The sequence below is a fragment of the Mirounga leonina genome, unplaced genomic scaffold (genome assembly GCF_011800145.1).
Source record: "Mirounga leonina isolate KUSES-001 unplaced genomic scaffold, KU_Mleo_1.0 Mir_454, whole genome shotgun sequence".
Lineage (NCBI taxonomy): Eukaryota > Metazoa > Chordata > Mammalia > Carnivora > Phocidae > Mirounga > Mirounga leonina.
Window position 1 is genome coordinate 17,572,942 of NW_023270763.1, and position 14,191 is coordinate 17,587,132.

At 59.4% G+C, this 14,191-nt stretch overlaps 1 protein-coding gene across 4 annotated transcripts; it reads left to right on the forward strand.

Annotated features, from left to right (window-relative positions):
• The first annotated feature begins 2,125 nt into the window (after positions 1 to 2,125).
• On the forward strand, positions 2,126 to 10,266 carry SH2B1 (SH2B adaptor protein 1). 4 transcript variants are annotated; one of them, XM_034988996.1, is made up of 10 exons: positions 2,126 to 2,229; positions 4,234 to 5,264; positions 5,581 to 5,682; positions 5,927 to 6,018; positions 6,134 to 6,309; positions 7,839 to 8,051; positions 8,249 to 8,460; positions 8,564 to 8,791; positions 9,203 to 9,302; positions 9,480 to 10,266. In XM_034988996.1, coding segments are annotated over exons 2-10 (2,067 nt in total). In that variant the 5' UTR covers positions 2,126 to 2,229; positions 4,234 to 4,322; the 3' UTR covers positions 9,482 to 10,266. The 4 variants fall into 4 exon arrangements, 3 of the variants coding, with proteins under 3 accessions (XP_034844887.1, XP_034844889.1, XP_034844888.1); XM_034988998.1 differs by having other exon boundaries at positions 8,564 to 8,735; XM_034988997.1 differs by having other exon boundaries at positions 2,153 to 3,878.
• The last annotated feature ends 3,925 nt before the right edge of the window (positions 10,267 to 14,191 follow it).

The window sequence follows — 14,191 nt, forward strand, 5'->3', positions numbered from 1 at the left end:
TCATCCAGAGCTCCCCTGCAGGATCAAGTTGAACTACTCTTTGCCTGAGAGCACATGTTTGTTTGGTTTCCTCTCCTTCCCTCTCCTGCTCCTCTCATTCTCTTAGTTACACTGTTTGACGAAATCACTTGCACACAAATCCTCATCTCAAGGTCTGCTTCTGAGAAACCTGACCCAAGACACCATCTCAGCACTTTCTACTCCGCTTTTGCTGCCTACCTGATAAATGTGGCTTGTTTTCCAGAATTAGGTCCTGGGCCCTATTCTCTCTACAGATATTGCTTGGACAAGCTCACTCATGTCCATGGCTTCAACCACTACTCACTCTGATCATCCCCAAACTCCTTTATGCAGCTGGACTGTAGCTCCCTGTCTGCTGGACAGCTCCACCTAGCTGTCCACAGACCACCCCCACCCCGCGCTAATGCTGTAGTCACTAGCCATGTGGCTAGTTTAATTAATTAAAATTTAAATTCCGTTCCCTAGTCCCGCCAGCCACATTTCAAGTGCTCAAGAGCTACATATGGCTAGTGGCTACTGCACTGGAGAATGTCGATATAGACATCTGTCATGGCAGAAAGTTTTATTGGACAGCTTAGACACATTTCCAAACCTAACTTATCATCACCAGCCCCCTGCCTTTCTATATTCCTCAACTGTGTCTCTCTCCTAGAAACGGTGGGCAGAAACTACAGAAACTAGAAACTACACAGAAAGGGTGCATAAGGGCTTCAGGGGGGAGGGAGGGGACCACGGGACGAGTCTCTTCCATTGATATCTTCCTCTGAATTGGGAAGATGGATGGGCAAAGATGGTGATGAAGACCTTAACAAAGGCCATCTGTGAGCTGATCTTAGATCGGTTAGAACGGGAGGAGAGCTGGGGGACGAGGGCCGGCTAGGCCAGAACTCGCCCTCCACAATGAAGTTTTCCAACTCCACCCAGCTTCAGCCTTGAATAAACGTTCTTGTGTGAATTAGGGCCTTTATCCATCTCCAGTCTCTTGTGTTCCAGGATGAGTATCTGATCGAAGCCAATCAGCTGCGGAGCGGGGGTGGGGGGCGGGGGTGTCAGTTCTGGAAATTTTATTGCAAATCTCAGAAATGCAGGTTCCTTCTACTTGAGTTGTTAAGCTATTGGGACTTCAGTCTGGAGCCATGTAAAGCCATTTTGCCACTGAGGTAGGCCTACCTGCGAGTGAAGCCAAATGCATGGGGAAAGCAGAGGCTAGAGAAGGTGAACCGCAAATTCCTCATAGCTTTTGGCTTTTTTTTTTTTTTTTTTCAGCTGTTCCTGAAGAAGCGCAATCCGTTTTTTTCAATTACTTCAGCCAAGATTCCCCTATTCCTTAGGCCAGTTGGAGCTGGGTCAGTGACAGACCCTACTCTTGCATCTCTTGGCTTCTTCTCGTTGGTTTGGAATTGCCCCTGCTCATGATTTCAACAACTCTCTACACCTTAACGATTCCCAATGTCTGTATCTGGCCTTGATGTGTTTACTGAGCTCCAGACCGTATGTCCACCTGCCCCCTGACGTCCCACAGGCACGCCCAAAACGATCTCCTTATTTCTGCCCTCTATGTTCCGTCTCAGATGGAACCTACTAGACCTCCAGTCCCTTTGCTCAGCGCAGCCAAGGTCGTAAGTTCAGGCTCCGCCTCTTCGCGGGGCCTCAACCAAGGTCACCCGCGTCTTCCCTCGCAGGGCTCGTTGGGGGCGGTGTCCGCGAACCCCTCAGCCGCAGGGCCAGGCGCTCTAGGCGGCGGCGGGCCCTGCAAAGAGCCGCCTCATCTCGCTGGTTTCCGGTAGCCGGTGGCTACTCTAGGCTACAACAGGGCCTCGGGACTCTATCCCCTAAGCTGGCTTCTCTACGGCTGACACCTCTCCTTTGTGCCGAGCTTCCTCCGGGAGGCACCTGCTGGGAACCCCTTCCTACGGTGGCTTTTGCGGTCCCTTTTAGGTGCAACCGGAGAAGCCCCTGAGCCTCCAGAGAACCCCCTCCTCTCAGGCCTCGAAGGGTTTGCGCGGAAGAGGAGGATGGCGGAAGTGAGTGTTTAGGTGCCCTTCCCTCTCGCCGCTCTTCTCTATGGTCGCTTCCTTCGGTGACGGGAAAAGGGGTCCCGGCGCCTGCGCAGAGGCGGCCTGGGAGCTAGTCGCGGAGTGCGGGGGGAGGGGCAGGGAGCGGGAGCTGCCGCCGCCGCCGGAGCAAACCGCGGGGACCGAGATGCAGGTGGGACCGGAACCGGAACCCCCCTCTTCAAGTACCTCTTCCCTCTCCGCGACCCGGCCCCGGCGCCTGAGAGGAGCCCTGGGTGGGGGCGGGCGTAGGGGGGCCAGAGGCGGGAGGGGTGCTCGGCTCCGCAGAGTGCCGCGGACGGGGCTGGTCCCGAGGAGGCTGCGGCTCCGGGGAATGGGTGGGTCGAGGGTGTCCAGGGAGTAGGAGCGGGTCGGAGTGCACTGACCACCGGGCCCAGAGGGTCCGAGCCGGGAGCGGAGCCTGCACCCTCCACCACCCGCCCTTCGGGAAATTTGAGAACTGAGCCAAGAGGCAGGTGCACCGGGAAAATGTGTCTGAGTCCTGCTTGGCAGAAGAGAAACTGAGTCACCAGCTCAGGAGCCGCAGGGTCAGCGGGCCTGAAGGGGGCTGGGTCTGCCTGTGGTGCAGAGGGTTGGGTGGGCCTGTGTGAGCTGAGGTGGCCTCTGCCTGGAGATTGGTCTCCCTGCTGTGTCTGCACTTCTTGGCTCGGTTCCCCTGTGCTCCATGACTCTTGCATCTCTTGGCTTCTTCTCGTTGGTTTGGAATTGTCCCTGCGGCTGGAGCCATCTGAATGTGTAGGGTCTAGGCCAAGGAGGAAGGGGAGGGGTCGCTGATTGTCGGTCTGAACAGGAGTCTGAGGTTTGGGGAGACTTTCCTGAGCTTCCCACCCGCCCCCCCCCCCCAGTCCTGGTGCCAGTCATCTTCCAGTATAATATGGGGGAGGAACACTAACAAAGAGCCATGGGTTATAAATGCCATGCCCAGCTCTGCCACTTGCTAGTTGTAAGATCTTGGGAGGCCTCTTCTTTTTTCATTTCTCTTTTAGAAGAATTGGAACCCATAAAGATAGTAATGATAGCAGTGATTTATTGTGTGCTTACTTTGTGTCGAGCCCTGACATGTTCCATTTAATTCTCCCAACGATTCTATGGGTTAGGGATCATTAGCTCTGCTTTATAGCTATAAATCTGCACTTCAGAGAGGACATACAATCTGTTCCAGATCACCCAGCTAATAGGTGGCAGAGCTGGGATTTCATCCCAAGTCCGACTCCAGATCCCATCGCCTTAACCACCAGGCTAACCAGCCTTTAGGGCACACTCCCCAGTGAAAGAAGAGGAAGTGAAAAAGCCTAGAGCCCCAACTCCCTGTTATGTTTTATTTACTTCGTGGCCAACAGAGACTTGCTCTGACCCAACCCACAGTCTTTCCCTGCCTGGTGCTGCTGCCTCTGGGCCCCAGGCTGAAGGGGCACCAAAGAAGCGGGCTGTGACCATTCCGAGCCTCGGTCACACCGTGCTGGGGTGCCGGGGTGCTGGGCCCTGGCGTCCGCCTTCAGGACAAGTGCGGTTTCAATCCATCATCCATCCATCCTCCTTCCTGAGCAGCCTCCCTCCTCAGAGCTGGACCTCAGGACCCCTGAGGCAGGGTCTGTAAGTGCTACAGACCTAGCTCCCCTGAGAGCTGGGGCAGTGAGGGGCCGTGCCTGAGGCCGGGGCAGCCAGTCCCTGGGGACGAGCACTGTGCAGTGGGCAAAGCCGTAGGCTTGGAGTTCTGAAACTTTTCTGAGCGTTGGTTTCCTCCTCTGTTGTCAAGGTTATTAAAGCCTGTTGCAGGGAAAGGTAAGAACAGCACATGGGAAGCATGTGATAAATCTTGAAGGACCTGTTTTAGAGAAGGGAGGTGGCATGAGTGATAAAGATTCCTTTCTAGAGGAAGGTGCTCCACGGCCGTCTGTCACTCCTGGAACCCGAGCCAGGGGGAGTGGGGTGGGGAAGGCAGCAGGGAAGGTGCGGGGCTGGATCCCGGGGAGCCAGCCGGTGTGAGGATCTGGGAAAGGGAAGGGGGGGCGGTGTGGTGTTCCCCTGGCTCTCCAAGGAGTCCTGGCCAGAGTGGGGAGTCCGGCTGGGGGCGGGGCTCGGCCCCCAGTCCCCCCTCAGCAGTGACTCGGTGTATGTGCCTCTCTTCCTTCTGCAGCTGCTGCCGCTCACCCCGTGTCTTCTGGCCGCTTCCCTCTTTGCTGCCCCTCCCCACAGGCTCCCCCTCTCTGCCTCCTGGGGACCGTCATGAATGGTGCCCCTTCCCCGGAGGATGGGGCCTCCCCCTCTCCTCCGCCTTTGCCACCACCCCCTCCTCCTAGTTGGCGGGAGTTCTGCGAGTCCCATGCCCGGGCTGCTGCCCTGGATTTTGCCCGCCGTTTTCGCCTCTACCTGGCCTCCCACCCCCAGTACGCAGGGCCCGGGGCTGAGGCTGCCTTCTCCCGCCGTTTTGCCGAACTCTTCCTGCAGCACTTTGAAGCTGAGGTGGCCCGGGCCTCCGGCTCCCTCTCGCCACCCATCCTGGCACCCCTGAGTCCTGCTGCGGAGATCCCGCCACATGACCTGTCCCTTGAGAGCTGCAGGGTGGGCGGGCCCCTGGCTGTGCTGGGCCCTTCTCGATCATCTGAGGACCTGGCCGGCCCCCTCCCTTCCTCAGTCTCTTCCTCTTCTACGACCTCCTCGAAGCCGAAGCTAAAGAAACGCTTCTCCCTCCGCTCAGTGGGTCGCTCCGTCCGCGGTTCAGTCCGTGGCATCCTGCAGTGGCGGGGGACGGTTGACCCTCCCTCCCCGGCTGGGCCCCTTGAGACCTCATCAGGCCCCCCAGTCCTGGGTGGAAACAGCAACTCCAACTCCTCTGGCGGGGCCGGGACCATTGGCAGGGGACTGGTTAGTGATGGAACATCCCCTGGGGACCGATGGACTCACCGATTTGAGAGGCTGAGACTCAGTCGGGGAGGGGGGGCCTTGAAGGATGGAGCAGGGATGGTGCAGAGGGAAGAGCTGCTGAGTTTCATGGGGGCTGAAGAGGCAGCCCCTGACCCAGCTGGAGTGGGCCGGGGAGGAGGAGGGGCAGCTGGGCCTACCTCGGGGGGAGGAGGGCAGCCTCAGTGGCAGAAGTGTCGCTTACTGCTCCGAAGCGAAGGAGAAGGAGGAGGAGGAAGTCGTCTGGAGTTCTTTGTACCGCCCAAGGTGAGGCCCCCGAGGAGGGTGGGTGACTGGGAGCGGGCGACTGAGTGGAACAGCCACCAGAGTGGAACAGCCCACGTGCTTAGCTTTGCTCGCTTGGGTTTGGTTCAGTTTAGTTTTGTTTTATTGCTCACTTTGGTTTTTAAAGCTAGCTCTTGACTCCGGGGTAGTAGCTGTGGGCCGGACTGGAAAAGTAGTGCTAGGACCCTTTGTCTAACTCCCTTAGGACAGAGAAGGAAAGAGGACAGATCTCTGGAGGGAAGTGAGAGGTGGTCCCTGCACACCAACAGTTTGGATCTTGTTCTCTTTCCCCGCCCAGGCGTCTCGGCCTCGACTCAGCATTCCCTGCTCTACCATCACGGACGTGCGGACGACCACAGCCCTGGAGATGCCCGACCGGGAGAACACGTTTGTGGTTAAGGTAGGAGCTCTGGGCTCCTGCCCTTGTGGAGCGCTCGTCCTGGGGAGCAAGCTTGCGTAGCAGGTTGAAGCCAGGGGCTTCGTGGAAAGAGGTGCCTGTGTGTCCAGGGCCTGGAGAGCGTGTCCCTGGGGCTGTAGCTTCCCCAGGAGGAGGGAAGAGGGGGAGGATGTTCTCGTTCTCCTTAGGGTTGGCTTACGGCCCCTGGACCTGGAAGTGGCCTGTGGGCCTGCTCTTGTCCTCACAGGTGGAAGGCCCCTCGGAGTACATCCTGGAGACAGCCGATGCTCTGCATGTGAAGGCCTGGGTGTCTGACATCCAAGAGTGCCTGAGCCCGGGGTGAGGAGCCTGCCTGCTGTCACCGAGGGGCCCAGGTGGGGCAGGGGAGCAGCCTGGGGCCTCTCACCTGCTGGGTGTCCTCACAGCACCATGTTCCCTGTCTCTGTCTCCGCAGACCCTGCCCTGCTACCAGTCCCCGCCCCATGACCCTCCCCCTGGCCCCTGGGACCTCATTCCTTACAAGGGAGAACACAGACAGCCTGGAGCTGCCCTGCCTCAATCACTCAGAGAGTCTGCCCAGCCAGGATCTGCTGCTGGGAGCCAGCGAGAGCAACGACCGCCTGTCGCAGGGTAAGGGCAGAACTTCAGAGGGCTGTGGACTTCGGAGCCCGCCACACCAGGCCCGGGCCCTCTCTCCCGACTCGACCATGCACCCCATTCCTGCCCCTCAGCTGCCCACCCCTTCCCACCAAATGTCTCACTTGTCCCAGGACGTGCCACGCCACAGACGGCCACTCAGAACCATCCCCATCCCGCTTTGCATGAGCCCCACGCCAACTCCCTTCCAGCCTCCTGTGCCTGGCCTTTCCTCCTTTGCCATAAGCCTCGTGCAGACCTCCGCTCTGGCTGGCGAGAACAGCTCTCTTCCCCAAACTTCTGGAACACTTCGTTCACGTATTTGTTTTGCTTTTACTCTGCGTCTCTGTACGTATGTCGATGCTACCAGATCTTGACTCTTTACTTCTTGGCCGGACGTACACAGGCCCAACCATACACGCCCAGAGACATGCGTCTGCCTGGCCCAGCTCACCTTTCCAGATGCCAGTATCCCCTTTGTCCTGCTCCTCTGTTCTAGTTTAGGTTTCGTGGCGCCAGGCACCCTGGCTGTGCTCACTGAGTAAACAGATGGATTGAAGAATCTTGGGGCTAGGATGGACCTCCCAAGTTCCCTCGTTTCCATTCCCCTCAGGCAGCTAAGACCAGGGAGGGGGAAATGGCTTTTCGGAGGTCACCTGAGAGGCCCTGACAAAGACCGGGGCTGTGCCAGTCTGCTCCCTGCCCCCCTGCTCTCCGGACCCCACACACAGCTACGACATTCTCGTAGGTTCGGGCCTGCCCGAGTACATACTGGACCCTGTGCTAGGCTCTGGGGCAGGATGGGGAAACCCAGAGATGCCTGAGACGCGCTTCCTGTCCTCTCTGCGGGCTCCCAATCTAGCTGAGTTGACGAGCTATCACTCCCTGGGGAAAGCAGGACTCCGAAGTGGAGAGCCTGTGCTTCATGTCCTCTGAGCAGCACAAGTGGGAAGCGCCTTGGGAGCTCAGAGGAGGAAGAGAATCGGGGAAGGTGGAATAGACAGGATACCACACAGGGGAGGTGACAGAAAAGAACAGGGCTTGGAGGAAGGAAGCAGATGGCCAGAGCACAGCCGTGAGGTAGGGAGAGCCCTGGAGCTTTGGGAGAATCAGACGGGATGATCAGCCTCACGCAGAGGCTCCGGGAATACAAACTAACGTGAAAGGGTGGTTGGGTTGGGCCAATTAATAGAAGGAGGACCTTTGATGCCTCTGAGAGTTGGGGACTTGGTCCTGTAGGCCAAAAAAGGATGCTCTTTAATGCGAGAATACTTGAGGGATTCTCCCCGTAACAGTCGCTGTCATTTCAACTGTTGATTCAGAAAAAACGGGCACGTTTGGATCCCAGGACGTCCTTGCAGTAACACTGCGGCCCCTTAGCAGTGCCTGGAGCCTCAGGAGTCGTGGGTCCGACCGACGGGCCAGTGCCCGAGGAAGGGGCGGGCACCTCAGCCCGCTGACTGCCGGCACACGCAGGGTAGTTTCTCCAGTTCTCAACTCCACCCTCCTCCCTTTTTTTCCAGGGGCCTATGGGGGCCTTTCAGACCGCCCCTCGGCATCCATCTCCCCCAGTTCCGCTTCCATTGCTGCTTCCCATTTTGACTCAATGGAACTGCTTCCCCCAGAGTTGCCCCCCCGCATCCCCATTGAAGAGGGGCCCCCAGCGGGCACAGTTCATCCACTCGCAGCCCCCTACCCACCCCTGGACACTCCCGAAGCGGCCACAGGTACCAGAGGTGAGAGCGTGTGTCTGCCTCCAGGCCCGGTTGCCCGCCTTCCTGAAACTCTTGTCTCGGGATCCTGAGGGATCAGACGGGGGTGGAGGGTGGGGGAGGGGGGAGCGACAGGTGGAGGGAAAGCAAGGCTTCTCTTCTCCCAGGATGGGGGAGGCTTCCCTGACAGCCTGGTTTCCCTCCCTCTCTCCTTCCTGAAGGATCATTCCTGTTCCAGGGGGAGTCAGAGGGAGGCGAAGGGGAGCAGCCCCTCTCAGGGTACCCTTGGTTCCACGGGATGCTCTCTCGACTCAAGGCCGCGCAGCTAGTGCTAGCCGGAGGCGCCGGCTCCCACGGTGTTTTCCTGGTTCGGCAGAGTGAGACGAGGCGGGGCGAATACGTGCTCACTTTCAACTTCCAGGGCAAGGCCAAGGTGAGTGAGGAAAATGCTGTGTTCCCCACAGGGAGCTTGCAGGGGGGTGGGGGGGCGGGCAGGGGCCTGGGCTCCTGCCTCACCTTGCCCGCCCTGCCCTCAGCACCTGCGCCTGTCGCTGAACGAGGAGGGTCAGTGCCGGGTCCAGCACTTGTGGTTCCAGTCCATTTTCGATATGCTCGAGCATTTCCGGGTGCACCCCATCCCCCTGGAGTCTGGAGGCTCCAGTGACGTTGTTCTTGTCAGCTATGTCGTGTCCTCCCAGCGACAGCAGGGTGAGCAGAGCAGGTCTGCAGGGGAGGAGGTGCCCGTGCACCCAAGAAGTGAGGAGGTGTGTGTGCCAGAAAGACGGGGCGGGGGGCTGTGAGGAGGAGCAGCTTCGTGAGGGAGAGTAGGGTAGTGAAGGTCCCTGGGTGCGGGGCTTTGGAAGGGGGAGCAGGACACTGAGGACGTAGGGAGGCAGAGGGCTCCGTGCCGGAGCCGGGAGGAAGTGGAAGTCGGGTTGGTGCATTCCCATTCCATCAGACCCCTGTGTTCCATCACCTGTGTGTCTCCTGGATCCATCCTCCTCGGCCTCGTCTTTGCCCCTTGTCGGTCTTGCCTTGGGCCTGTCCTTCTTGGGGATGCTTGGTCTGATCCCCCACCCCCTCCTCCCTTGGTGTCTGATGTCCCTGTCTGATCTCTCCTTTTCCCCACCCCGACGTCCCATCTGTCCCCACGTTGCCCCTCCCCCCCCCCCCAGGCCGGGAGCAGGCCGGGAGCCATGCAGGGGTGTGCGAGGGAGATCGATGCTACCCCGATGCCTCCTCCACCCTCATGCCCTTCGGAGCGAGTGACTGTGTGTAAGTGTGGTCCCCCTCTCACCGCCGCCCATGATCCATCTTCCATGGCCGGGGGGGTTGCTCAGGAGACGGGGTGTGGGGGAGATAGCACATGGCTCCTGGGGGGACGAGTGCAGGGGAGGGCCCCGCCAGAGCTGGCCTCCCTCCACAGTCTGTCTTCTTACCGTTCCTATCCAGAACCGAACACCTCCCATGACCCACCCCAGCCCCCTGAGCCCCCTTCATGGACAGATCCCCCACATCCTGGGGCAGAAGAGGCGTCGGGGGCGCCAGAAGTGGCGGCAGCAGCAGCCGCAGCAGCCAAAGAGAGGCAAGAGAAAGAGAAAGCGGGCAGTGGAGGGGTCCAGGAAGAGCTGGTCCCCGTGGTTGAGCTGGTCCCCGTGGTTGAATTGGAAGAGGCCGTAGCCCCAGGCGCGGAGGCCCAGGGAGGCGCCGGATCTGGTGGGGCCGCGGGGGCCACTGCGATGGTGCAGCTCCAGCAGTTACCACTAGGGGGCGATGGAGAAGAAGGGGGCCATCCCAGAGCCATCAATAACCAGTACTCCTTCGTGTGAGACACCCCACCCTGCGCTTTCTCCACTCTTCTTGCTCCCCAGCCCTTCGTTGGTGAGATTGGGGCTGGGCAGGGACGGAGAGGAGCGGTAGGAATCCCCTCCCCACGTGCTTCCTGACCCTTGATGGCCAAGGGCATCTATGTTGGTACAAGAAGAGGTTCGAGAGCCCTGTTAACTCCCCAGTTCATACACTACAGGTGCCCCATCCCCTGGGCAGGGGATTTGGGCTCCATTACCTCCCTGAGGGGCTCTTATGGTCAGCCCCACCCCTGGGGGCCATTTCCACATTAACCGCCCCCCAGCCCGGGGAGGGGTGAGGGGGAAGGGCTGTCAGTTATATTAAGGTGGTTGTTGTTGTTGTTTTAAACAAAATGGAAAAGCATAAATAAATAAAAGGGTTTATCTCAGTTCCATCGCAATGGTTGTGGCCAGTGTTTGCAGTGGGGGCTGGGACAGGCGGGTCAGGAAGGCAGCCCACTCTGGAGCTGAGAGGCCGGAAGGCTGGGTCAGGTCAAGTGCCCCTGCCCTCCAGCCCCGTGCTTTCGGGCCCATCGCTCCCCTGTGGGCTGTGCTGTTGGTGGAGCCAAACGGTGCTTCCCAGGGTCCCCAGCCAAGTTCTCTTACTGGGACAGGACAGTGAGCAGCAGGATCGGCAACCTCTGAGGACCCTTCCTGCTCCGAATTCCTGAGTGAAGGCTTCCCACCCTAGGGAGAAAGCAGGCAGAGACTGTCGGGCCGGGGCCGGGGCACGATGGCTGTGTTGGGAGCGATGTAATGTGGCAGCCACAGAGCCTGGCTGCAGAGGGGCCCGAGGGCAGGCCGCTGCCCCCCTTCCCGGGGCCAAGCTGGGAAGCTGGAGGGCAGATAACAAAGAACACTGGCTTTCACTCCTGGCTTTTCCTCTCCTTTGCTGTTTGGCCTCGGCAAGGTGTTAGCCTCTCTAGGCCTCAGTGTCCTCCTCTGTCAAGTGGGAAGTTTTATCTGGGTTGGCGCTGCTGACATGATCTGCTTGGCCTGGATAGCGTTTCCACTGGGATTTCACCCAGAAGTTCAGATTACCGGCTTCTCCTGAAAATGCGAAGATCCAGCCTCACGTGCTCCACCTTCCACATCTGCTCCATCCCCACTGGCCCACTGCACTCACATGACCTTCCCAGCCCCGTGGGGATGAGTTTGCAACATCTCTCCCTCCTTGCAGCACCCCCATTCAGCCCACGCTCTGCTCTCTGAACGGAACTGCAGCCGTGCCCTCCAGTGGAGGGCACCCTTGGGTTTCCCAGCTCTGCAGGTGGTAGGTGCTCACGAGGGGCCAGGTTCTGAGGAATCCCACCTGTTTTGCTTGGCCTGCTCCCTTCCTCACCACCCAGTGCTGCCTCTGCCCTTCCTTCCCAGGCAGCATGGGGCCTATATTCTCGCGCCCCTCAGCCACTGTCCCCCCCTCCAGGAGGCCCTAGCCATGCTTATGACCTTGCTATTCTGGGCCTTGCGTCCTGTTGGGAGATGGACAGGAGACAGCTGGGCTCACAGGCCACCCAGGCTGGGGGCTAGCGGGGGGAAGCCTGCTGGCTCTCCCAGTTTTGTCTAATCCCTGGGGCTCCCCCAAACCTTGACCTCAGGAGACTGGGGATAGAACTGGCCTTGCAAAGGAGGGGATGGTTTGGCGAGCTGGGTGCTGTGTTCTGGAAAAGGAGGTGGTGAGTGAAGGTTCTGACGCCCCAGGGTAAGCAGGACCTGATCCCCTCCTAATCTAGCAGCAGCTGGTGCTGCGATGCTCCCCCTCCCCTGAAACCCTGCCAACCTCAGGGACTTGCCTACTGAAGAGGGGTGGGGGAGGGGGCCAAGGAGCATCCCCCCCACCCCAAGATTTGCATGCCTTGGCTGGAGGAGCCTAAGAGACTGTTTCCCTCTAAGCCTCCCTTTAAGGATGGTTGAGCTGAAGTTCGGGACTGGCCAGGGACCGGCCAGGCTCTATGTCCCTGTCCAGAGCCAGGCTTCTCCCATTCCCAGCTGCAGCCCTCCTAGGAGGGGAGGAACACCTTGGAGACCCCCGGGGGAGGGATCCAAGAGAACCAGTGCCTTCCTCCATCCCCGTCCACACCCCCCAGCCTCCCTGTCCTCCCCTCTGATGGCCCGCCTTCTGCAGCTCCACCTTCTGCAGATCCAGTCGGGTGGCTGTCCCTCACTGGCTTCAGCTTCCCCCCTGGGAAGTTGGGGGAGGTGGGAGGGGTCACCTTAAAGGGCCCCCGCTAGCGGCAGCGAGCTGTAAAGCCTGCCTCCTGTCCTCAGCCTCCTGCTCTCAGCTCCCCTGAAGCCTCAATCCCTCCAGTCTTCTCCCCCTTCTCCACGTTTGGGCATTCCTGTTCCTTTCAGACAGTGCCCGGTCACTCCTCCAGGTGGTGGCAGGGAGAAGCCAGAGAGCACCAAAAGGCCTGGCAGATGCTGAGCCTGACTCTGGCCTAAGAAGGTGGGTGCTGGGCCAGATAGAAGTGCCTGCGGATGCGACCCCATTGTCTGAGCCCCCCTCCTCAGGTCACAGCTCAAGGGAGAGGTTTGTGGGAACCATGAAAAGGAGGAGGGAAGGAGCACCATGTCCTCAACTCACCTGGGAGGCTCCCCCCGCCCAAGTCCAGGCAGAGGAAGGGATAAATATGGGGGGCTAATTCCTTAAGTGCCATCCACCCCTGCTGACCTGCCTGTTCCCCAAAGTGAGGCTTCCCTTTCCTTCTCCCGCTGTCTCCTCTGCCATCATCTGCTCAGGAACTTGAGTGCCTGGAGAACCCTTTCAGTGGCCCACACTCCTCTGACTGTCCATCTCAGCAAGCTGGAGGCCTGGACGCAGGAAGGACTTGAGGCTCCTTCTTCCCCTCCCTGACCTTTCACTGCTAACTCTCATTGAAGCTCTCTCCTCTCTCTGTCCCCCCTTTCCTCCCCTGCCCACAGCCCAGGCTACCCTGGGTCTGCTCCTCCAGCAGCTGCCCTGATAGTAACCAAAAGATGCCCCCATCCAGGAGCAGGGGTGGGGGTGGGGGGCTCAGAGCAGCTGCTTCCACGAGGAAGCTGACACCAAGGCCAGCCGCTCAGCAACAACTTGTGGCTTTGCACCCAGCCCTGGGCCCCCACCCACCTGGCTGCTGCATGCCAGCCCCCTGCTGTCCCTTTTCCCCACTGCTCCCCAGACTTCCCTCTGACCCTGGCAGCCCTCTCTTTCCCCAGCTCTGTTCTGTCCTTATTTCCCCTAGACCTGTCCCCATCAATCTGCCCCCGCCCCATTCCTTTGGCCCGGAGCCTCTGCTCTATCCAGCTTCCCAGCCCCCTTTCCTTGACACCCCTTCTTCCCTTACGCCTCTTCCCCTGGGGTATGCCCAGCACCTGAGCACACAGCCTCTGATCCTCTCTCCCCTGGAGGAGATATTTCAGGGCCAGGGCGGAGTGTGGACTACACACCATCTGGGGTCTGCCATGTGAACCCCTTGAGTTAACACAGTGGGGGATTAGTCCTCATTCCAGGACTTGGGGTGACTCCCGCCCCCATCGTGAAACATTGATCTTTCCCCCTCTGCCATCAGCACATTCTGTAGCCTCTTGGATTACCTGGCTGCCTGGGTACCCCATTTCTTGGGGGGATTCCCTGCCAGGGATGGGGGGCCCCCAAAGGCTATGTTTCCAGAGGCTGAGTTAGAGCGATGGGGGGGGTAGTTTGGGGGAGAGACAGGCAGTCCTGGCTTTGCTCACCAGGGCTTGGACACTAAATCCCTTGTTGATGGCTGCAGCAACCCCTCCCGAGGGTAGGGTTACCGTCTTCTGCCCTGTCCCCTTGACCCTCTCCCCTCCCTACTTCCCCTTGTCCCTCTAGAGCCATTTCCTCTGGCCCCCAAAGGATGTTGTCCCCCTCTCCTGTCCCCTGAAGGTTGGAGTATCTGCTGCCTTTTCAGCAAACTGGGTGAGGAAGGAGACTGTGGCAATAGAAACAGGTTGAGAGTGGGTGGGATGGGAGGGAGTAGGGGAAAGAGAAAGGTGGAGGCCCGGGAGTAGGCGGGTGAAGAACTGCAGGGATGACTTTGGAACAGGAAATTCGGTACAACTGAGGAAGTCCAGGCAACTGAGGGAGGGGTCAGCAAAACACAGACAGTGAAGTCTCTCCCTGCGCCCCCCTTCCCTGGGGCTGGGGCCACCTTAGCTTCCCTCATGAGTGACATCTCAGGCTGCAGCCCCACTGTTCCCCCTCTGTCAGCAGAAATATCTTTCTTCTGACCCCTCCTGCCGGAGTCTTAGCCAGCCAATCCCTGATCTGGAGGGGGAGCCTGGCCCCCCCTACTCCCTCATAAGGATCAGCTG

What these genes read in the sequence shown, in the direction of transcription:
- SH2B1 (XM_034988996.1), top strand. Translation starts at nt 4,323, where the DNA reads ATGAATGGTGCCCCTTCCCCGGAGGATGGGGCCTCCCCCTCTCCTCCG. An exon ending in CAACGACCGCCTGTCGCAGG is followed by an intron (nt 6,310 to 7,838) that starts GTAAGGGCAGAA and finishes CTTTTTTTCCAG; the next exon opens with GGGCCTATGGGGGCCTTTCA. An exon ending in AGCGGCCACAGGTACCAGAG is followed by an intron (nt 8,052 to 8,248) that starts GTGAGAGCGTGT and finishes TCCTTCCTGAAG; the next exon opens with GATCATTCCTGTTCCAGGGG.